General features: G+C 37.1%; 1 protein-coding gene across 4 annotated transcripts in view; it reads left to right on the top strand.

Moving 5' to 3' along the window:
* LEMD3 (LEM domain containing 3) overlaps positions 1–24,375 on the top strand; it is a 48,553-nt gene that overhangs the window by 16,644 nt on the left and 7,534 nt on the right. For 2 of the 4 annotated variants that reach the window (XR_008202940.1, XM_052669318.1), the window contains exons 2-11: positions 1,927–1,980; positions 3,460–3,497; positions 5,640–5,706; positions 10,939–11,006; positions 12,190–12,269; positions 12,348–12,496; positions 14,315–14,416; positions 15,298–15,400; positions 15,649–15,827; positions 24,114–24,195. Coding sequence is in view for 2 of the 4 variants with exons in the window: in XM_052669318.1 (XP_052525278.1) it covers positions 1,927–1,980; positions 3,460–3,497; positions 5,640–5,706; positions 10,939–11,006; positions 12,190–12,269; positions 12,348–12,496; positions 14,315–14,416; positions 15,298–15,400; positions 15,649–15,827; positions 24,114–24,195 (922 nt within the window). In the remaining 2 variants the exon portion in view is untranslated. Of the gene's footprint in view, positions 1–1,926; positions 1,981–3,459; positions 3,498–5,639; positions 5,707–10,938; positions 11,007–12,189; positions 12,270–12,347; positions 12,497–14,314; positions 14,417–15,297; positions 15,401–15,648; positions 15,828–22,448; positions 22,573–24,113; positions 24,202–24,375 lie in introns of those variants that run through there. The other 2 variants (XR_008202941.1, XM_052669319.1) reach the window with 2 other exon arrangements.

The following is a 24,375-nucleotide window of genomic DNA, read 5'->3' as shown; positions in this document are numbered from 1 at the left end:
TAGTCTTGTTGTCTTGTTTTTTATTAACTAGCGTTTAAATAAGATTGCCTCTTCAAAATGGAATTTAAATAGAATGTCCCTTCCTGTTCCAATATCTTTGTAAGAAAGAAATACTTTATTTTCTTCTGACTCAGGTTAAATAGTCCTGTTATCAGTCAAGGGAAAGCCTTGCTAGGAAAACAGCTCTTCTTCCAGGATAGCAAACCTCCATGCAGAACACTCAGCTAGTTCATTTCTTTTGGAGATGTAGCTCTTTGATGCTTATAAAAAATTGAGCTTGATAGAGAAGCCACTTGAAGTCTCTTAGTCAGTGCTGTATGGCTGAGATATTGAACCCTCTTTGAGAAGCCTTGGAAGTATATGTTCACATAAGAAAGCTTTCTATCAGCAATTAGTTATTAATACTTGCTTTGGTAGAGTAAGGACTTGTTGCTGGTTAAGATAAACTTGTGTATTTTAGTAACTTTGGAGAAAATTTTTTTGAACCAGTAATGTGAATGTAATGCATTGAAGCAACAGAGATGCACTGGGGCAGCTGATCAAAACTTTGCACTAGAGGCTGTGGCAACTGAGATGGTTTGGTCAGAGTTTTGATTGTGAACAGAACTGAAAATAATAAAGAAATAGAAGTAGTTAAGGAGGGGCCTTATTGATTCTAGTTAATGAAGTTTAAGTGGTAAGTAGATCCAGATTTCTTAACAGCTGTCAGTTGCACACATAGGCGATAAGTTGCTGCAGTAGCACATTGCATACTTGCCTCTTAAGGCATTGAGCATCCTGAGCTAGGTTAACATCTTGCATGGAATGTCTCTCTCTTGTACTGGTTAACTGCCCATAAAATCACAAATTTATAAAGGGATTGATTCAATCATTTTGAAGGGAAGTGGGTTTTTTTGTTGTGGTTTTTTTTTTGTTTGTTTTGTTTTTGTTTTTTTTTTTGTCATATTGTCTTCGTGAAAGAGAGGAAAACATTGGAACGTTGGCGTATCTCATCTGGATGCTTCATAAAGGCAGTCTTTCTATTTACCCAAATATGAAGTTGTTCACCTAAGAGTCTGACTTCACAACTTCCCCAATCTCAGTGCGAACACAGGAACACCACTGCCTTTGCTTAGTTGCAGTACATGGAACTGCAGCTGGCAGCTTTCATTTGGCATCTTTGCAGCTGTGCTTGTACTGTATTTATACTGTATTCCATGGCTTTCATCAGTTCTGAAACGCGTCTGTCAGATATATGGAAATCTACATGCTATTCTGTCTTGCAGGTCTCTCCTGCATCTAAAATCATGCAGTCAAGTTTTCATATATGTACAATAAGGTTGACTTTGGAAAAAGCCCATTGTTACCCAATCTGGATACGTAACAAATAAATTGGGATGTTGGCAGTCATGTAGAGCCTCAGCTGTCTCTAATTCCATTTCAGGCTATTGAGATTAAAAATTGAGTGTGCTGGAAACATTCTACGGAGTTAATGATGAAATACATACAAGCTTTGTAAAGTTGGTAGCTTGATAGCTCAGCAGTCAGTCTTGGAGAATTTGCATTGAAGGAATGAAGTTGAAGCACTATAAGGCTTCATTTGAACATCCTCTGCTTCTATTAGCATTTATTAGTCTGATATCCAAAGTAAGTGTTTAGGTCTATATAACCCAGGCCCTGTGTTGGGCTGTTTTTGTTTTTTTTTCCTTTGGTGTCAGAGGAAGTGAACTTATTTATTGCTTTGGGCAAGTGACACACTTCTGAGCCTAGACACAAGAACAGCCTCTTGTTTGCAGAGTTTCAAAGGGTCAGACTCTTTTCTTTACTCGGAAAACATTTTTGTTGCCCCACGTGGTTTGTTGGCTCTAATCGTTCCTTATCACCACTGCATATAGGAGTAATAAATCCGTAATCATTCTCGCTTCTGCTTGTTTTTTCAAAATTAAGGTGAAGTGGGTCAACATCTGTCTCCTGGCAGAAGTGCTTTGGAAGTTTTTGCAGGTAATGTAAGTTGCACTGTTTTACAGACATTATGACTTCTGCAGTTACATATCCAAGTAACTTTACATATGGCAAAGGTCAGGGAACCACTGCTTTATGAGTTGGTACTTCAATTCCTTTGTACCTTCCATTCCCCATACATGAGAAATCCTGCTTCAAATTTATAGAAATCTAGTGTCTCTACCTTTATTTCTATTGATTTTCCCATTTGTGACTAAACTAATCGATTAGCTTAGTCATCCTATGTGGTTTAGGATGCTGTCAGTCAGCTGGCTGCCAGGAGGCAGCTGGTGATGCATTGTGAAGAACTTTGTGTGGGAGGGCTTTGTGTGGGTCAGGTTTGTATCACAGACTGTTGCTGGGTGCCTTCAGGTGCAACCAGGAATGCAGTGGAAACAGGTGTGATGCCTTGGGAGTGGAGGCTAACCATATTGTGTAAATGGAGTTACTTATTTTGGACTTCAGTTAAGACAGTGCATGTATTTTACTGTGCTTCAGTTAGAAGGTTGGACTGTAGAAATGCATTAAGCAGTGTGTCCCATGTACATGCCCATTTTTGGTGTGCTTTCTGCATCAATATGGTGGCACTTAATCCAGACCTTCAAGATTGTGCCAGGTTTCCCAAGATGTTTTCTTTATCCTGATTGTGTATGTGCTTGGTAAACTGAGGCCAGTAGAAATTTCGTTTCCCATTTGAATAGGACACGGAACTGCTCACTGCTGTGTAAGCTCAGTCTGTGGGTGTCTGAGTTCATAGCTTAGAAAGGCAAGATACTGTGCTTTAATGGTGTTTTCCTCCTGCCTTGGTAGTTTTTCAGTTACCAGGCAGTCATTTTTGAGTGCAGTTGATGTGTCTAGCTTCAGTTTCTCTTGCTTGAGGAATTTATTGCTGTAGCCAAGAGGAATATAACAGATAAGCGTATGCTTTGGGGAGCTGTACAAACTGTTCTCTTTAGAATAAAATAGTCATTTAGGCACATCGCACTCCTCGCCTAAGTCCTCAATGTGTTGTCTCTTACTTCCATCAATACATTAAGTACCGTGTAGTTGTACAGCTCTGTATGTGGATTATGGCTTAATAATAGTAAAAAAAAAAATAGTCATACTTTTTAAATAGATATCTGAAGTATGTAAAGCCTTCAAATTATGATTTTAATGTGGTTGAGTCATTAAAGCAAGTGTTTGGCAAATGACAAGCATATTTTTCTTTGCATGCAAACAACTGTGAAATATGCAGATAAACAGAATTCTGGTTTAACCTAAATGCTGCTGTAGCCTGATGTAAAATGTGGAGCTTATGTCAAATGCTAATAGCTGCCTAATTGTTATTTCTCACGTTATGGACTTGTTTGTTTTTATTTAAACAATACAGCATTGTTACAAAATCGCAGTGATGATGTACTTTTTTTTTTTTTAAAAACAATTTTTAAACTATAGAATGAATTCTTTTTTCTTTCTTTTTTTTTTTTTTTTTGATAGTCAAGAATCCCTTCAGTGGAGAACTACAAAGCATAGAAGTAAGTAAAAACATTTAATGTTGAGATTTCACTCTGTCAAATGGTTCTGTAAAAGCCATAGTGATCTCATCAGAATGGTGTGGTTTCTGAATGTTTCATATGAGATTAGTCCATTTCTGTTACTTGAATGTTTTAAGTTTTTTGTTTTGATTTCGGGATGAAAATAGGATTACAGGACTTGGCTGTCTCATGCTTGTTGCTTTATATAATGAGAAAATGATACCTAATTTGTGTTGTGTACGTATGAGAAAAAAATATTCTAAGATCTTCTTGATGCTGAGTTGATCAGTTTTCCTTCTACCATTTGTTTCTCAACTGTGAAAGGACAACTGATGAGATGATTGTTGTGAGACTTTATGGTCTTAGGTAGTACTGCAGAAGAGCCAAGGGTTAGTTGTCTTCAGAAAATGCATTTGAAAACTTGCCTCTTTCACTTTGAATCGATGCTACTGCTAGTTGCTCTATTTGCTCTCTCAACTGAAATATCAGGATAACCTATTTTGAGATCCATGGAAGGTAGTTAGTCTCAGTTCTGCAACTTGCATTTTAGTGTTTCTCTCTAGGGTCCTTCAGTCTTTTTGGCTGGCTTGCAAACAGCGATCTGCTTTTAATTGGCATGTACGTGAAAGTTTCACAAGGTAACTTTTAAGTTACCTTGTGTTAGGTAACTTTTAAGTTACCTTGTGTTAGGTAACTTTTAAGTTGAGCTCTGCAATTGAGTTGTTGCATATTTTCATTGAATATCTAGTTTTTGTGAAGAAACTTATACTGAATCTTCAGAACAAATTAAATTTTGTGAATTTTCTGAGGTACTGACAGGCAAATAAGCTGAACTTAGAGCACTGCTGTTTGTGTTAAAGGGCTGATATTTTCCATTCAGGAAATGGGTTAACGAGGTTGGTTAACTTCCTGGGTAGTACCAACTGTAATACTGTGGTGGATTTGTAGAACCAGAGTACAAGAGGCAGTTTCTACTGTTGTCTGTGGGGAATTAATCTGTCAAATTTTTGATCAATGAAAAGTGTTCTCCCTTTTGGTAGCAGTTTTCTTATGGAAAATAATTGGAGCTATTCAGTCTTTAAAATGTTGTCAGACTGCACTCATGCAGCAGGGAATTATGCTAAAAATACGTGGTTTTTTTTTTTTTTTTTTTTCTCCAATGCAAGTAAAACCAGAAGGTGAACAGACCGGAAAACTGTCTTTTGCACATTTTCTGAATAAAGGTTCTTGTCTTATCTCAACCATTTTGCTCTGCCTGGAAATCAGAGCCAGCTTCAAAACAGCAATCCACAACTTTTTGCAGTGGCCTTCAGGGTACTCAAGTGTAAATAATTAACTTGTTCCTTGTCTTCATATTTTGAGTAACTTAGTCCAATATAAAAGGTTTTGGAATGAATTTCAATGAAATGGCTCAATGTCTTGTTAAAGAAGTTTAAATCTGTCATAAAGTAACACTGCTATGGTGTTCATGTTTATATATTGGTAAATAGGCCTTATACAAGTAGTCTATGCAGGAAGCCCTAAAAAGATGATGTAAATTATGGCTTTTCTTAAAAAATTACAGTAGTTTGGAGACAGCAAAATCAGATTTTTGTTGTCTGTGAGTCTTACATGGGGAATATGGCCATATGATACTCCAGTATTGTCCATGTGTGGTGTCACCATCCACACTTAAGAATAAAGCTCACTTTTATTTTTACATAGTAGCTTTCAAAAAAGACCCACCTGGCTTCTTTTGGGTCACGGAACGGTAGGGTTTGGAAGTGACTCTGGAGATTGTCTAGTCCAACTCCCTGCTAAAGCAGGTTTCCTGCAGCAGGTCACTGCACTTTTCTCTCGACGCTATTAAAATAACCTTCTGAGCTGTCTGTTTTAATTGGCTGAGCAAACAGATTCCAGGCAGCAATCTAGTTCAGTTTCAGTCAAGATCTGAAAAATTAGTATCGTGAATACTTTTTTCAGAATCTCTAACTTAAGTTTTGTTGATGTGTGAAATGTTATTATAGTCTTCTACCTGTACAAGTGTTTAAAACAAAATTCTTTCTTCTGATGATGTATAACATTTTTGGATTAAGTGTAAGAAAATTTCATGCTAGTAATGTTTTAATATTAATGCAATGGTTTTTTTTTTTGTAATTCTAGGAAGCTGAAATAAGTCTCATGATGAACAGCTTATATGCACTTCATGATAAATTGGCACAAGTAGCAGGTAACACTTCAAAAATATTGTGACTAAGAGTGTCATTGTAACAGCTACTGAGATGTCTGTGCTCAGACAGTGATTTGCAGCAACTGGTGCATTCTGAGGCCCTGATTATCTTTAGAGCTCCGCTTTGGGAAACCAGAAGTCCTGTTTCTAGATCATGCACACTGCCTTTTCCACCAGCGTAGCATCTTTCGTTGCAACTTTTTTGAGTTAACATGGAAGACTGAATATTCTTATCTCAAGATTTTTGATTATATTTTTGATTTTGATATTACAGGGTTTAAATATGCTGTGTGTGCTGAGGCAAAGGTGGTTATTTCACTCTGGAAAAATGCTTACAACTTTATTTCACAACAAGCAAAAATGTTTAGAGGTTAAACAAGATGGCCTTGTTTAGACAAATTAGTCTAACTTTAAACTAATTACATAGAACATTTCATTAGTATGTATGGTATTGTGTAAGAGGTGATGTTTAGAATTACTGAATATTCAAAATAAAACCACTGTGCTTTCACAATTAAGACAGCTTTAAATTGTATAGATATTTACACATCATAATTGGGAAGTGGTAGGATTTAAGACTATTGTATAACTTTGACATCTAGTATGATTTACAGCAGAAACTACTCTGTGATTACCATTTGTTTAGTATTTACAAGCAATGGTTCAGTTTTTTTCTCGTAACTGTTCTTTGTGACAACTATTTGTTTTGCAACAGCAGGTACCACTGAGAAGGCTTCTCAGTGTATTTGTTTTCTCTGTATACAGACTCGCTATTGCCAGATAATCAGGTGTTTCTCAAAGGGTGAAAATGTGGCAACAGCTGTGAGACTGACAGTTTATGTCTGAGACTATAGAGGAAATGTGTGAGAAATCTGATAAGCTCTATAATACCTTTAAATTGCAAGAGTGACCTTCTTGCAGAAGCTTTTGTTTTCAGAATATTTACAATATCTACAGTGAATAAAAGCAATGTTTGGACAAACCCCACAAAATTTTTCCCTGTTTACAGTATGTTTTAACTCAAGCTAGTGAAAGAATGTTTAACCTGAATGTGCTCAAGATAGTATTTTTTTTCTTAGTTTTAAATTTATTGCATTCTGATTGTGAATGTTTTGCAGGTTGAACTTGGTTCAGTTATGTCTTGATATTTTTATCCGTTTCAGACTATTTCATGCTGAATAGATGATAGTGGATAATTCTGTGCTATCAATCATTGAGACAGAAAGATTTCTTTCGTGCAAGGTAGCTAACCTGTGCTGTGCAGGAGTGTCTTTCGAGATCTACAGCTGTGTGCAGCAAAGCGCTGAGTGGTGTGAAATGGAAGTAATGAATTATATTCTTTTTTTTCAAAAGAGGAAGAGAAAGAGCGTAGCAGCTTGCCCTTTCCTCAGTGTTTTCTGGCCCTCCAGTGGCCGTATGGTAGATGATTTATTTGCATGGATAAAAATGCTTGGTGCTTCATTTCTGCATCTGTGAAGGAACGTGAATTTTCTTCATTAATTGCGGTTTTCATATGTGATGAACGCTTAAAAGAATACATTTAGCAGTCTTCCTTACAAGAAGAAAATATATGCTCCAAGATGACCTGCTGCTTTCTTCCTTAGATGTCAAGGATGTGTCAGTCTCTGTTAGTCTGTTTCTGGCCAGGAGAATCTTCAGTGCTTACTTGCAAAAAATATCCTCAAATTGAAACCACATTGCAAGATTGCCTTGTTGCTCAGCAAAATAGCTTGCATGCAGTCTGAAGAATGACTTATTTCACTGATACTCAGAAGTTATCCTCAGTGCCAACTGTCTTTAGGGTATGAGAGGTAGAGGTCTGTCCTCCACTTTTTCAGTCCTGCAGTGATGTCAGCCTGGCACAATAGGTGGAAACTGTTTAAAAGTTGTATGATACAGGAGGTTGCTTGAGAGATGCAGGGTTTAAGAATGTTAATCTTATACATAATGCAGCATCTCAAAAGAGAGAAGTAATGGAAGATAGTTTTAGTAAAAATGATTCTCTTCAGGCCTGTCACATACTTGGAAAAATTTCTCTCATTTCATGCTTGGCTATGAATCATTTGCTCATGTTATTACTGTTAATATTAAAAAGGCAAGATGGAAACTTGCACTAGTGTCTTCTGTTAAGCTTTATTCAGTATTCTAATTGCAGTGGAGATGATCACTTCAGAATTCAGTTTCTAGCCTTCTGTTTAATTAAACTTATTGTATTTTTATTGAGCTAGTGTTTTCTGCTTTGTCAACTTTAATTGGAGAGCAAATGATGGGGCTTTAAATATAAAAGATGATGCATTGGAAGTTTTTTTTTAAGTAACAAAGAGTCACTGTAATGCTTCATTATTTTTATTTGACTCAATATATTGTGTTCCAATTATAGATGCCTATTCTATTCTGTGGTGCTCTGATATTATGTAAAATAATTTAATTATCCTCTGTAAAAATAGATTGCCTTTTAATGCATCACAGTTCTCAGAATTATTAGTCTACTAAATCTGTGGTGAGTAATGCCTACCTCAAAAGAAACCAGAGGGAAAAGCAGAATCTACTCATTCAGTTCTGGGTTGAATTTTATATTCTTGTTTGTGTCTTTTCATTCTGCCTTTGTTAAATGCAGCAAGGTTTGTAGATACTGTATAGTTCAGTGCCTAACACTTTATTTTAAAACAAAATCTGTTTTATTTAAATCAAGCTTCCTTCCGGCATGTATGTATTTATTACTGGATGTTTGTCTTTTGTGGAGAGTCTTCAGTAGATAGATCCATTCTTAGGTTTACAAAATGAATAAGCCTAATCACCATCCTCCAAAGATTTTTACTTAGTAAGAAGCATCTTTGGCTTGGCATTTTCCATAGAGGGGTCTGTGAGACTTGAATGGTTTCCTTCTGCACTAAAGGACAGTACAGGTCCTTGAGATGTGAGGTGAACTGGACTTCCGTATGGAATCAGACCTGCTGGTAAATCCAAGGCTGGCAGAAAGGCCTGGCAAAGCACTGCCTGTTCCTTAACATTAACTTAAAGCGTTAGCTACTGTATCTGGCAGCTCCTGTTCTGCCACACACCTTAACCTTTAGTTCTTCAGATATTTGATTTTTCTTTTTTAGCCTGATTTTTAAAACCCACATAACAATTCCTGGTTTTCCACATTGTTAGAATTTGATGTTGAATTTGCCTATGGGAGATCAGTCATTTGTACTTGCTTTCACAGTGTTTGTTCTGCTCTTACTTTTCTTTGATAACTCACTTCTCTGAGCATCAGACTGAGTTTCCAAGCCAAGTGGTTAATAATTACACCAAAGTAACTCAATGTAAGCCTTCATTTGCAGAACCACTAGCTAAAAGAGTGGCTAAAGTGGCACATAGGAATATCTTGCTGCTTTCAGTAGCATGGACATCCACCTGCCTTGCGAATTTTCCAACTTTCTGCAAGCTTTCCAGTTCTCAGCAACAGATGAATAGGATTGAATAGCTGCAGTTCTAGCAGCTTTTTGCATGGGACTGAAACTACATGAGTGATTAGCTTACTGATTTCAGGAGTGGGAGGCAAGGTGGAATTGGTTTTTATTTATTCTCTTCTGGGATTGCATGAGAGTAATTTATACTGATGGGCCTTAAATATTGTCAGTGTCTGAGCATCAAAAGCATTTTTAAGAGGTAAATTTGCTCAGTTAGGAAAAAAAAATTGTCAGGAAAAGTGCAGCGAAGAATTTGATTGCTGGCTTTTTAAAAATGAGGCAAGAAGCTGTGAAGTTGACATCTTGGCTGCATACTGTGCAAATGTGGTTCCTGAAAGGAGGCAAATAAGATTATTTTGCAACTGCTAGAAGTCTGCTTCTAAAGGAGCTTTTGTCCTCACGTCAGTTGTAGTGCTGTGCTCCTCTAAGAGTAAAAATCTAAAACGAATCCTCTGGCTTGTTTTAGGAATGCGTTTTTCACTGTCTTCACATCTGATTGTTCTGTGCTGCTGTTTTTTCTGTTTGTTAACTGCATCCTTTTACTATTTCTTCCTATTTAAAACACAAACCCCAAAGCCATTGAGCAGAAGAGTTTCATCCCCTTGCTCCTTAAGCTGTTCTGTTCAAATGGTGACTCACATGCTTCAAAACTTCAGGTCTTACTCATTCAGGGTTTTTTTGTGTGTAGTGTTAGTAGTCATGTTAATGCTATGTAAGCTAATACCTGGCTGAGATTGTGGGTACAATTGGGATTTTTTTTTTTTTACTAAAAATTCTAAGTTTTAAACAATATGTTTGCGGTTGAGACTGAATATGATATATAGTTCTCCCAAGTCTGCCATTCTTGAAACATGCAGGAGAGTAAGGCTCACCTTGAGTTAGTGATAGGCTGGATTTATTCTTCCTTTTTTTTTGTTGTTGCTGTTTTGGTGCAGATACAGGTACCAAGGTGGTGGGTTTTTGTTTTTTTTTTTTTTTAATTTTGATTTTTTTTCAGAAGGATCCAGAAAGAAATGATTTGTTATTCTCTTCCAGTTCTTCAGGAATAGTAGCCTAGCGGTGGATAAAACTGACGTTGGACGTTTTGCTTTTGCATGAGACTTTGTGTTAGCATGACTGTCACTAAATCTTTTTCAACATAAATCGAGTTCTTTCAGTTTAGTAAAAATAAATGAGAGAGAAGATGGTATGTGGCAGTGAGCTGACTGTACCTTTTTTCCTGGCTGCTTCTGCATTATTTCTGAAAGAATTAGGAAGATGGTAAAACCAGCAGTTTGGGGGCAGATTGCTGTGTTGTATGCCTGCAGGAAGGGAAGGAAGTACTGCAGTAACTTGGAGCAAGCTATAATGTGGTAGCCTCATAGTGGCAGAAGTACTGCTGTGGATACGATAGAACTAGAACTAGCATGCTCTCTATAAAAGCTTACGCCTCTTTTAGAGGAAATAAATTAAATTATCTGGGAGATGTTGAGTCAGGGTGTAGCAACTCTTTCATGGCAATGTTCTTCTGGTTGATCTTTATCCTAACTTTTTTAGTATAAATATTGAAGTATGTTTTCTGATCATCACATGAAGTTGTATTGCTGTTATTTCTACATATTATTAGCTGTGACAGTCTTTTTTTTTTTTTTATATTTCATCCTGACTTTTTTAAAGATAATTATTTGGCTACTCCTGCTTGTGTAGATTACATGAACCATATGATTGTGTTTTGGTGATTTTATTTTATACCATTAGTAATATGTATGATCAAAATAAACAAATTTAATTTTACCAGGGAAACACGAATGTGGCAGCTCTGTTCAAAGAAACCTTACCGTCCAGGAGGCAGCTGCGTATTTGAAAGTAAGTAATTCTGGTATTATTCGTGGGTTCTTACTTGAGATCTGTGTAAGCAAAAATTTTAAGGTCTTATTTTTGTTTTCATGTGGTTTCATTTTAGTGACTAACATTTGAATTAGGATAGGATGTTAATTGGAAATGTTTAGAATTAACATCTTTAATGCATGCTGCTCATGATTTGTATTTGAGGAGGTAGGGAGATTCTGGAGGAGGGGAACGGCAAATAGAAAAAAGCAGCAGGGGAAAAGAACTGATGATAGATGATAAATGGACTAGCATTTCTATTACATCAAAAGAATGATGGTTATTGTAACAACTGTTCTAGCTCTAAGCTCAAAGTTTGTATGAAAATCTGTCAGTACAAAACTTTATTTAACTCCACGTTGCCTCATTTTGTGATTATAGATGTGATTCCTTTGCTGAATTTCAGTGTTTGATGGTAAACTTTTTTTATTCTCGAAGTGAAAATAGCTGGTATTCCTCTTTTTTTCCTTAGGGGCCTCTCTTTTGATGTAAGACTCAAAGAGAAGGTGGAGATAAAAATTGTTTTGGACGGTTTCGGTTCAAATAGAGTATTAACTTCCATTGTTTTGCTTTTCTTTTTCTGCAAAGGACTTGTAAGGTGAACTGTGCACACTTGTCTTTGCTCAAATTGCAGTATATATCCTCCTACAATAACTGATATCAACTAACTTAACTGCATGGGAATTTACATCCTTCTATCGTTCCTGAACTACAAACGCAAGATTATTTGCAGAATATCAACTAAGATGCTTGAGGAAAATGACTTAAACAAAACAAAAAATACCTCAGCTGCTTTTTATAGGACCAATTTTCAGCTGGGTTTGTAACTCCTTTTATTTCTGGAATAGATTTTCAATGAGCACCACCTAGTGGCTGAATTTATTTTACCATGTAGGTCAGAATTGTTAATAAATGGTGATGGTGACTTGACTTTTTGTGTAATTCTTTGTTTGAGGAGTATCAGCAAGTGCTGTAGCTGCTGACAGCATGTATGAAATCACTTTGCCAATATGAGAAGCTGTGCAAAACCTGAAAATTCAGGATTAAGATTTGACTGCTGGTGCAAATTGCCTAATCTTTTACAGAATGTTTGTATCTTACTGTGGCACGGTAACCTTCTGGTTATGTAGAAAGTTTCTCATTCATATTTGTCTTTTGACAGAATATAGATCCAGAATATGAAAGTGTATTTAATACAGCACTACAATGGATATTGAATAGTGGGGAAGATGTTGGCATAAAGTAAGTGAGCTTTATTTCATAGCAGTGTGTTCTGATGGAATGTATTCTTTTTTGTAAATGTGCAATATGTTTTAATAGGTGTCTTGGCAGTGACCCTAATGACGTGGATGTCACTAATGTGACGGACGTGAAGTACCTGGAATCCACCAGTCCAAAGATGTCTTTCAGGTGTCGTTTTCGCCGTGCGTTCATTAGCGTAACTCACAGATTATCAATACCGTTTTTAGGTAAGTTGTCAAAAATGGTTTTTTAATTATAACTTTTCCCTATGTACTCGATAAAAATAAGAAAGCAGCTCTCTAAGTGTTTATTCAGCCATACAACCTAGAATTTCAGTAAGTTACAACGTAGTCTGCTTTACACTTTTGAACCACGCGTGTATTTTTGCATTATTTGCTATCATCTGTTGCTGTAGTCAGCTATACTGATCCCTCCTCTGCAAACTTTGGCTTTTTCCATGCCAAAACAATGCTTTGTGTGTTTCAAAAAAAAAAAAAAAAAAAAAAAAAAAAAAATTGCAAATTTGGATGTATTTGAAAAAAAAGACGTGTTGGTCTTTATTTTCGGACTATTTCACTGCTATTCTAGGAACTAGAGAAAATCATGTTTTCTGTAGTTACATTTCCATTTCTATCAGTTTAATTACCTGGTTGTTACCAAATATTCTTACTTATAAGTCTGTTATAGAAAAGGTATGCAGTTTTTCAATGAGACTTAATGTGATAGTTTTCTAGTTAAGTTTCATGTACTCTCAAGTTGATGTAACTCTTATCCATACTGAAAGTGGGGCAAAATAATAAGAAGGACCAACTGAGTGTAGATGTTTCAGTATTTCTAACCAGGCACATGGAAAGAACTGAAGATGTACGACTCATCTCATGCACGTGTTAAATATTCAGGAGGTCATTTATCATAGAATCATATCATAGATTCTTAACAATTTTATAGTAGTTTTTTTTAATGTCCTTCACTAGCCTTCTGAGAAACTACAAGGGAAGCTGTCCCAGATGGCTGTCTTTCTGATAATGAATATGAGGGTTGGATTGGAAGATAGAGGCAAAACTCGGTGTGCAGGTCAACAACAGGTCTCATCAGTCATGCTGAGCAACTTGCTTAGTATCACAGAATCACGGAATGGCCAGGATTGGAAGGGACCTCAAGGATCATGCATCTCCAACACCCCTGCCACATTCAGGGCCAACACGCATGCAGTGTTACAACTCCTCTACATTTGAGATTAACATGAAGCACCTTTTCAGAAATTAACCATCACGTTGGATATGTTGTCATTAATACCCATTTTGACTTAAGGTGATGGTGTTCCTCAGTCACTTTTTCTGTCAGTTAACATTGCTTTGCGATCACTGGTGCCTGAAGGCCAACTTCATGACTGTAGTTTGTATGTGTGGTGTTCTTCTTCGTGTTAAGAGACCGTAGGTGTAGTGGTGCCCTCAGTCTGAGATGGAAGAAATAAGACTTTTGTTCTCTGCCTACATGGTTGGCCGCCTTAACTAGGTTGTCTTTTTTGGCATCTAGAAGATAATATAAAAATAACATGTTGTACATTGTATATCATGACAAGAAATACTAACCTGTTGCTGTTCAAGTTGGTTAGTTCTCACCCGTATATCTAAAGTCTGTGACTTATCCTTAAATTAGTGAATATTGTGCATTTTAACATCGTAACGAGTTCTGTACTGAGTTTAACTTTTATGACTTCAAATTTTTCCAAGATAATTATTTTACTGTTTGTCCTCACAAATTAAATTTAAATTTCAAATGTCAATAGTGGTAGTTGGGCACCAGGCCATTATTTAGACAATAAACCATTTTCTCAAAAGAATCTACTGCTCAAAGCTTGAGAGTTACTGTTGCTGTGTTAATAAAATATAAAAATATGGGCAGCAAGGGCAGTATACTTCACTAGCTTTGAAATGTGAATATAAAATGTTAGGTAATTCAAGCAACTTCTTAAATATAATGTGTCATGTTAAGTAACTAATTTTCTAATACTGTTTAAAGAGTATTTAAACATCTTGATGCAGGTGTAGCGATTGTTTGGGGAGTCTTGCACTACATGAAATACCGTTGGGCAAAAGAAGAGGAGGAAACGAGGCAGATGTATGATATGGTGGTAAAAATCATAGGTACGTTTTCTTGAATTTCATATCTGATATATATGTACACCTGTGCACAAGCTTTCAAACTACTGGCCTTACTTCATTCAATTATGTTTTCTTTCTGTTTAGTTACTGTCATGCTGTTACAGTCTTCTGAAAAAGGCCTGCTTTGTGGTTTGGGTTTTTTTTGCTTGTATTTTTTCTTAAATTACACTTCAAAGCTCCTTAACAAAAACTTAAAGTTTGAATTTAAGTAGTTCATCATCGTGGCTATAATGAATTTCTATTGACAAAGAAGTATTTTATCTACATTGGTAAACAGTATAAATAACGATGTTTATTTACTGGATATATGGTGGTATTTCTTTCTGCATATTTGTTTTTCAGCTGTCTTTATCCAAAATGCCTAAATGTTAGCTACCATTTCTGCCCTTACTGTTTTATAATAGGAAAAAAAACCTTTTAATTAGTTCACTTTAGCAAAATTGTGTTACCAAAACAGAATGCCTGTTCACTTTCTGCAATTCTGCCTTTCTACTTCAGTGTACTTTTCTTTGTTAGTCAGATGTTGTAGGGGGAAAGCACTTTTATTTCCAAATGTGGCCATCTTTGCTAACAATTAAAAGTAGCAGTCAGGTGAGAACTCTTTCTCCCTTATTCCAGAGTTCTTTGGGATGCTTGGAGGTACTGTGCACACAATTAGTTTTCTTTATTTGCCTTTCAGCCAGATTAGGATTAAAAATGCTCAAAACTCCAAAACCTGAAAACTTTTTCAAATTCCTGGAATTGGAAAGGGATTTCAGACTAGCTGTTCATAGCCGGAATTGATATTTTTCTTCATGTTTATGTGTATTAGATGATTACCCTCTTTTTTTTTTCTTTTTTTTTTTTTGTTAATGCTGTTCTAGATGTTCTAAGAAGTCACAGTGAGGCATGTTCTGAAAATAAAGACTTGCAGCCTTATATGCCTATTTTACATGTGCATGATTCTCTAATACCAGCTCAGGACAGGTATGTACTCACTGTATGTACTTCATTTTGTTACATGGAATAAAGCATGTGACTCAGTAATTATAAATTGGTTGCTGTAGTTAAATAGCAGTAGATTACATACAATAATATTCTTGGAGATTCTTATCAATGAAGGTAGGGAAAAAACATGAACATGAATTCCTCCTATGATTTACTCCTGTGATTGATGTCAACTGTGCAGGTTATTATAATGCTAATGTTGTAATTCTTTTTTTTTTTTTTTTAAGGAGGAAAATGAGGAAAGTCTGGAGTAGAGCAGTTGACTTCCTAGCGGCAAATGAACCTAGAGTTCGCACAGAGACACGACGAATAGGTGGTGCTGAGTTCTTGGTTTGGAAATGGATGCAACCTTCTGCTGCATGTGACAAAGTTTTAGTAATACCGTCAAAAGTGTGGCAAGGCCAAGGTATTACAATTGTTACAATTGTTTTAATTTATTTCATGGTATTTTGTCACTTGGGAATGGAAGACTTGCTTTCTCTCATCTCTTTTAAGTGTTTTTACAAAGTCGGCACCATTTTTGTCATCCCATTCTGTAGATTTACTTATCCAGTTTGAGTGCTTTGAATAAGCTTTTCTATCATCCCTAACGGCATACAGCCAAACTGGGTTACTTGTTCCTTTCCATGAATTTAAACAAAGAAACAAAATGTTTGGAAGGGACCTTTAAAGGTTATCTTGTTCAACTGCCCTGCAATGAAAGGGACATGCTCAGCTATGTGAGGTTGCCCAGGGCCTGATCCAACCTCACCTTGAAAGTGTCCAGGGATGGAGCATCCACCACATCTCTAGGCAGCCTGTTCCAGTGCCTCAGCACTCCCACTGTAAAAGACTTTTTCCTTATCCAACCTAAATTTACCCTCTTTAAGCTTGAAGCCATTTCCCCTTGTTCTGTCAGCACAGACTCTGCTAAAGAGTCTGTCCCTTTCTTTCCCGTAGCTCCCCTTTTGATATTGAAACACCTCTCTCAGGTTGCCTTACAGCCTTCTCTTCTCCAGGCTGAACAGCTCCAGCTCTCAGCCTGTTCTTATAGGAGAGGTGTACCATCTCTTTGATCATTTTTGTGGCCCTCCTCTGGATGTACTCCAACAAGTCTGTGCCTCTTCTGTACTGAGGATTCCACATCTGGATGCTGTACTCCAGGTGAGGCCTCACCAGTGCAGAATAAAGGGGTAGGATCACCTCTTTTGGCACTGCTTTTGATGCAGCCCAGGATACGGTTGGGTTTCTGAGTGAGGACAGATTGCTGACTCATGTCCAGCTTGCCATCCACCAGTACCCTTGGGTATTTTTTGGCAGGAGTGCACACCGTCCTTTCATCCTGCAGCTTGTATTGGTAGTGAGGGTTGCCGCAACCCGGGTGAGAAACCTTGCACTTGGCTTTGAACCTCATGAGGTTCGCGTGCACCCACTGCTCTAGCCTGTTTAGGTCTCTCTGAATGCGTCTTGTCCCTTGGGTGTGGACTGCACCCACAGCTTGATGTCATCAGCAAACTAGCTGAATGTGCTCTCATCTTCATCAATGACACTGACAGTGAGGTACTGAAGAGTATCAGTCCCAGCACTGACCCCAGTGACCACTTGTCACTGATCTCCATCCAGACACTGAGCCGCTGACCACCACTCTCCGGACTCAGTCCTGCAGCCAGTTTGTAGACTGTTGAACAGTCTACCCATCTAATCTGTATCTTTCCAATGTGGAGAGAAGGATGTTGTGTGGTACTGTGTCAAAGGCCTTACTGAAGTCCAGATAGATAATGTCAATGGCTCTTCCTTCGTCTGTTGATGCAGTGACACCATCATAAATGGCACTAGGTTAGTGAAGCAGGATTTGCCCTTGCTGAAGCCATGTTGGTTCTCTCATATTACCTTCCTGTCATCCATGTGCCTTAGCGTAGCTTTCAAGATGTGTTCCATGATCTCTCCTGGTACAGAGGTGAGACTGACAGAGGTCATCCTTTATACCCTTTTTAGAAATGGGTGTGATGCTTCCTTTTCTCCAGTTACCAGGCTTCACCTGATTACCATGACTTTTCAGATATCATTGAGACTGGCTTGGTGACTACATCAGGTAATTTCCTCAGTAAAAAAGCACTCCTTTGGTTGGTTGAATTCTCATATCCCTTATACTTGTTAGAATTAATGCAGTTGTTTCTATCTGACAGCCCATAAACCAGAGCTTCTAGATCATGAACATCTTGTTATTAGTCATATACCTGAAATCAGAGTTTGGAAGAAGAGCTGCATGCTTATTTTGAAGGGGAATCTGCTGGGATAGAAGTTTTCTCAGTTGGCAATGTGTAGATGTGGGGAATCTCCTAGTAGTGTTTCCTTTGTCGTAAATGTTTTTCTTCACTGTGCATTCATACTTAAAAGTTTTCAAGCCTTAAGTCTTGAATTTTGGGCTGCTATGTAAGAGATTGTTTTGATCAAAATGTAAGTGACAAAGGTAAATGTTTAACGTGAAGTCTTCAGTAGTTTACATTTTGAGACTCTTTTAAAGAGTGTCTTTTGTTCTTCTGAAATGTTGTATTCTTTCATTGGTGTGGCTGATGTAAACTCTACAGGATCCTAGTTTATCAGGTGATAATGTGGCTTATTTTACTGGTAAGGGAAGAGGAAGCTGCTGCTTCTCCAGTTTTTAGTTAGCTTGCTTTTGTTAAATGGATGTTGTTGAGGTTGAGTCGCATGTTGAACTAGATGTTGAAAGAAGCTTTGTTAAAAACCAAGCAGATTTTCTTCCCTTCTTAGTCCCCACTAAGCAAAAACAATTCCTACTGTCAAGCAGCTATGCTCTAACATGTTCATCTGGAGTATGCTTATTTTGGTCTTAGTTTCACTAATGCAAATAGTAATTGGCTTATATCAATAAAAGGAAATTAACATATGTTCTTACTTGTAAGAAACAATATTCTTATTATTCCTTGTGTATAGAGGATATAGTTTTAAAGTGATTCTTCCACTGTGGTTATTTCCTTTCCCGACAGAAGGGGCTTCTTTGTGGCCTGGCACACTTAACTGTAGCAGGCTTGATTGCCTGAATAAAAGGAGTGCTAACATCTTGATTTTTATCCCAGCTTGTGTGTGTAGGCCTTCAGCTCTTGAGTCTTAAGTTTTGCTTTTTTTAAGTTCAAAGCAAAAACAAGCAATTCTCCCCCATCAGTAAAGCCAAGTATCTGGAGAGATTTGCGTGTTACTTGATTAGGGTCTTTGTGGTATTGGGATCCAATTCTTGCTTGTCTGTGTGATACGTTGTATTGGGATATAATAATATATTTCACAAAGTTATGCCATTAGTTTTAGCATTATGCTTCTCATTTTTAATCGTCATTGGAAATGAGGTATTGTTCCTTTTTATTTTGTCACTACTGTAGGCTGAAGGTTCTGCAGTTGATGTCTTGAAATAGTGGTAATGTAATATTCTGTGACAACTATGTTACATTATTTCAGTTTCTCAACGTTTTAGTAAGATGAGAATAGTACATTTATGAGAATTGCAGAGCTTTCCACTCTACCTAGTGACATCCTGTGGGAATGTGAGAGTGCTTTAGGTAAAGTTGCAATGGTGAATGTTACAGCTGTCTGTTCCACTCTCTGTAATACTGTTGTGACTGAGTTTCAGATATTTAAATTGAATGTGGCTTCTGCAGGCTATGTATGCTACTGTGTTGAATCTTTTGTTGTGTACTCTTCAGTGCAGGCTGTGAAACATGGCACTCGAGTTCTGGTGTTTTTTATTTACCACTCATTTGTTCCCAGCTTTTCTTGTTAGATTGGACCTCAATATAGATAGCTTGATAATGTTCTGTCCTGTACCAGAGATCAGTGTGTTTTTTTCTTCATGTGGAAGAATTCTTGGTTGAGATGGCTCAGGTATTGTTTTGCTACATGAAATACTCATTTAAGTCTCCAACAGATTTGTAACTTCTAAAACATTTTAGGAAACTTCAGCAGTAGCTTCCAGTTGGTACCATGAAAATTTGAGTATCTAATATTGACTTCAGCACACTATAGCTGTGTTTTGCTTCTAAGCTGTGCCATTTAGCCTCATTCACGTTGCATAGAACATCTACTTGGTAGGGTTCCCGCTGTGCTTTTTATTACTGCATAGAATATATTAACAGCTGTTCTGTTAACACTTTTCTCAACAGCTATTTTCCTGGTTCTTAAGTTTGTAGTTCAGCAAAGGTGTTTAAAAAGTTGATATATTTCAGCTGTAACAGAAGAGCTTGGGAGTTGCTGAAGTAACAAAGTTGTTTGGACTCTGTGTTTTAGTACGTCCAGCTAGCAGGCTATTTTCATATTAGAAGGTTTTTTCCTGATATTAGCAATTAAGTATGTGTCACTGCCTTTGTTTCTGGAATTACAAATAAATAGAATAAGTTTGTACTTGTGTTCTAAAGTTTGAAGATAGGTGTTCATAAATCAGACTGGAGACTATTTTAGATTCTCTTCTGGTTGGTAAATCCTCAACAAACTCAATACATATTGAAGCGGAATTAATTCTGGTTTGGGGTCTTGTGAATTATTTCAACACCGCGCTTTATTTTATTACATTTTGAAATCTGGTACAGCTCTGTAGCAGAGCACAGTACTTAGTACGTGAACTTGAAGTCCTTTTGACTTGATGTCCTTTTGACTCATCATTGCGTAGTAGTAAGTTATTGGTGTTATGACACCATGAATTTAAGTGTGGGACCTGTATCGTGCATGGATGTCTAGGTTCTGTTGTATCTATGCAGTCATCCACAGTTCAAATGTTGTGGCATTTTGTTCAGTGCTGCAGGATGCAGCCTGTGCTTTTAAAGGCAGTAGTTTGGGATTTTTTTAATCATCTCAGAATAAAATCTAGTGTACTTTGGCGTGTCATCTCCCGGGTAAATGGTTGACGTATCTGTCAAAAGAAGAGTGGATAGGTAAGCTCAATGAAAATAATGAACAAGATATTGTCAATTCAGAAATGATCTTGTTTAGATCAAAGTATAACTTAATTAAAGGAATAAAGAGTATTTTTAGTGTGTTCAGCTTGCTTTTGAATGAAGAGATGCTATTGTCCTGTCATGTCTTCAATAACTGCAACTGTAAGGAAAAATATGTACCATGAACTCCAAAGAAGCTAAACTAACAGCAGTGGCTGAAGTTCCTTTAAAGCTCTGAAGATAAGAAGGTTCTCTGAAGTACCACAACTGGGATGATATTTCATCCTGAAGCATGCAAGCTAATCTGTTATGTTGAGTGACTGATAGCTCTCCTACCCTGTTTCTAAGAATACAATCCTTTCTCCATGTTGAAAAGACTCACATAAGTACTGCAAGAAAACTGGAAAATACTCTTGTGATAAAATGCAGTTTTGATCCAGTCTAGTTTTCTATCCATTCTGCAGCTTAACTCTATTAAAACCCAAGTCAACCTGAGTCTCCTTTCTTATTAGCATTTAGTAGTATTTTGACTTCAGTGTATTTTCTGTCTACTGGCAAACCTTGTGTGTTGCGTGACAGCGCTTAACTGTAGAATTTCATCAGAGCATTTTCTTTTTTCTCCTGCTTTGATACAAAAGGTTAGTACTTGATAAATTAGTTACCCATGGCTTAACATGAACAAATCTGCTTGTCAGAAGTACAGTTACCTGAGTCTTCAGTCTCATCAAATGCATTGAATCCAAATCTAAAGATTTGTTGTGCTGTTCTGTAACTCATGGTAGAGATGCTGGGTGATCTCTTTTGCAGTTACACGCTAGTGGATCAAGAGGTATTGAAGCTGTGCCACAATTGGTGTTTGTTTTGAAGCTTGTGCAGGAGCCACTTTTCCATCATAGACCCCTTTCAGTCACAGTGGTGCAGGGGTTATTGAAAACACTCTCTTTTGACTGTTGATGATTGAGTGTGGAATGATGCTGCCTTAATCAGCTTAAAGTAATAAAATGCAGTGTGACTGATATACAGTGTGACTGGATTTTCTTGGAAGTGCTCTCTGGTCCCAGAGAAAGTCCTAAAATAATTATCAGTGATTTACTACACAGAGCTGTGCTTCCACTTTCTCATTTCATGTCCGTGTTTTTGCTCTCGTCTTGTAATCCTAACTGTTGAGACCTAGGGAAAGAAATGGCAATTGAGATGCTTAGTTAAGTGGAGTTTACACTTGTCCTACAAGAACGTTTGCACGTGCCCATGTTCTGAGGAGCTCTGCTGCTGTGGAAATAGTATGTTCCATATCAGTGTAAACTTCTAAGTCATCAATACTGCAATATGAAATCTCTGTTACCTATTAATTTAAACTTGCTGTTTCATAGGGAAGGGGTAAAATTATTTGTTGCAGATGTGGAATGAAGTTCAAGAGACATCTGTTTACTGCACTATTTTGAATTTTGTTGCTGAGACAGACTGATTTATTTTTTTTCCTTGCCTGCTTCTTCACTAGCCTCCTTTTTGGTCTAATTTCTGGTATTACATTTTAATTCTTATTACCATGGTAGCAATTATTTTGTACCTCAGTGATTTCCATAGTTCTGGTTTTCCCTTATGCGTAAGGATCTACATCTGTGTTGAAAAACTTTTCTTTTACCTTACAATGACTTGAAAGCATTTCTAGAAAAAGCAGAATTTATCTTTATTTTCATGTACCACACTTCTCCAAGCACATCTGTTCTACTACTATGAGCTTACATAGAGTTGGTAGCAGATCAGTTCTGCACCAGTGCTGGTGTTCTGCTCTGACTGAAGTCATCTTTGCAAACACCTGAAATCCTCTTGAGCTTTCGATTGAAAGATTATTAGGAATGGGAGCAGGCAGAGATTGTGTTAGTGAAGATGATTACAAAGGCACTTTATATTTTGTTACTTTGCACAGCTTACTGGTGTATTTTATCTTTTTTTAGTTCAGAAATAGCTTTTTAGAAATGTTGATCCTGCGTGCCTTCAGTTTCTGCAAATAATCTCACCGTTCTTTATCACTGGAATAAAAGAGTGTGCTGAATAAACCTAGCTATTAACAATCAGCACATAATTTCCTCAACCCCACGCCTTTTCAGGTCCGGGTCCATGACTAGGCCACCCCAGATCACCTTCTCCAGTATGGTCTTGTGCCCCAGTGTACAATATGCTGGTGACATTTCACCCTCCCTTGATCTGCTGGAGCCAACCTACATGAGTAAGGTAAGTCCTTTTATTTTTCAATGTTGCTTAGTTCTGTAAAGTTTTATTGTATACCCTCTGTGTAATTTTAAACCTGGGACAAAAAACTTTACAAAACCATGTGCTATTGAAAAAGGACTTGTCCTTAAACTGTAGGCAGCTCAGAGATGGATGCAGTGTCACCAGCATAGTTAGGAATCCATTGTCAAGAAAGACTGGACAATTGTTATACTTGTTGGTGACTTGGACTGCGTGCTTTTATGCTCTAATAAAACCAGTTATAATTATTTGAGGAACTTGTGGTGGTTTTCATTTTAGATTCAGAGGCCACTTCTTGTAACTTATAATACATAACTATGCTTTTTTTTTTTTTTTCTTTTCAACTTCAAATTTCTCTTTTTAAGTTAGTGCTGTATCTGCAGGCTGCTTTCTCATCATGAGAGCTTTTCTTTGATGTGCAGTATCTTGTATGACTGACAGTAGGGTTTTGTTTTGATGACTTACAGAAGAACAGTGATGTTGATGTGTCTTGGATGTACGTGCAAGATTTTGTTTTAAAAGGTCAGTGGTACCAAGCACTGCTGCCCAGAATTTGGACTTGTAACATCAGGAACGTGGCATCTTGAATCTACAAAGTAGGCTTTGAAAAGGAGAAGCAGTAGCCTCAGCTTGGAACATGATTTTGTCTTGTTGAGAGTTTTGATCCTTAAACCCTTGCGTCTACTCATCTCCAAATCTTCAAAGTGAAACTTCTTTTGAATGCTGGAAGTTGTTTTGCACACATCATTGGCCCCTTGTGATGTGGGACTGCCTTAGCTGAATCTAAAGGGCTCCATTATTTCTTTTTTCATGATGCAATCTTCTGTTGTGACTCCCAAATGGAGAATTCAGGAACTTTAGAAGGAGGATACTTATTTTAGAAGTCCACATAAATATTTAATGGGCCTGCTCATCTTTGAAAGAATTGCTCGTTATTTTTAATTTCCTTTTTTCTTGTATCTGTTGTGTTTTTTGGTGCGTTTCATTTCTTTTTTTCCCAAGTTTCTGATTACAGGTGTAGAGCATCTAGGCTTACAAAAGTTCCATTCTTGACAGTTGTTACTGCAACACAGATGTGTGTTTGGCTCTCCCTGTTTCTTAGTCAAATGGACAACAGACTGCCCTCGAAGTGGAAAGGGATGTTAATTTATTAGGTATTTGAAACTGAGTGTTAACCTACAGCTCCAAAAACTTGATCCAGATTCTAAGAGCATCTGTCTTTTCAGAGACAATACCAACACTTTATTTTCAACTGTATGGTATTTTTAAATGCCCTTAATTCCTTTCATTTACAATGGACTGAACATGAGAGAATGCATTATCTGTTTTCATCTAGTTCTGTATTAAAAAAAAAATAATCAATAGGTGTGGTACATTTTCCTTAGTGCAGTAAAAGACTGGGGAAGCTTAATTTGTGTGAAGCCTTTTCATATGTGGATGAAAGTATTCTGTTTTTAATGTATGGCACTATTACCTAGATAATGTTGTGCATGTCAATAAATACTATTAAATTTATTTTTTAGCATTTCATCTAGATAGAAGAAATTCACCTCCAAACAGCCTGACACCATGTCTAAAGATTCGCAATATGTTTGACCCTGTTATGTAAGTAGAAACTGTTCTCTCTGTATTTCTGTATTCATATGAAAGTGTCTGCTTTTGTCATCTGGGAAGGGTTTAGAAGTGAGTAAACATGTATACCTTGAAAGAAGCAAGCCAGTTGTACAAGATCTGTCTTTAGCATCTATGGGAAGGCGTAATTTTAGTGTCTGTCTCCTGTCCTTC

This window comes from Tympanuchus pallidicinctus, unplaced genomic scaffold (assembly GCF_026119805.1).
Source record: "Tympanuchus pallidicinctus isolate F22 unplaced genomic scaffold, pur_lepc_1.0 scaffold8, whole genome shotgun sequence".
Taxonomy (NCBI): domain Eukaryota; kingdom Metazoa; phylum Chordata; class Aves; order Galliformes; family Phasianidae; genus Tympanuchus; species Tympanuchus pallidicinctus.
The sequence above is the reverse complement of the archived record's forward strand: the minus strand, read 5'-3'. Positions and strand labels throughout refer to the sequence as shown.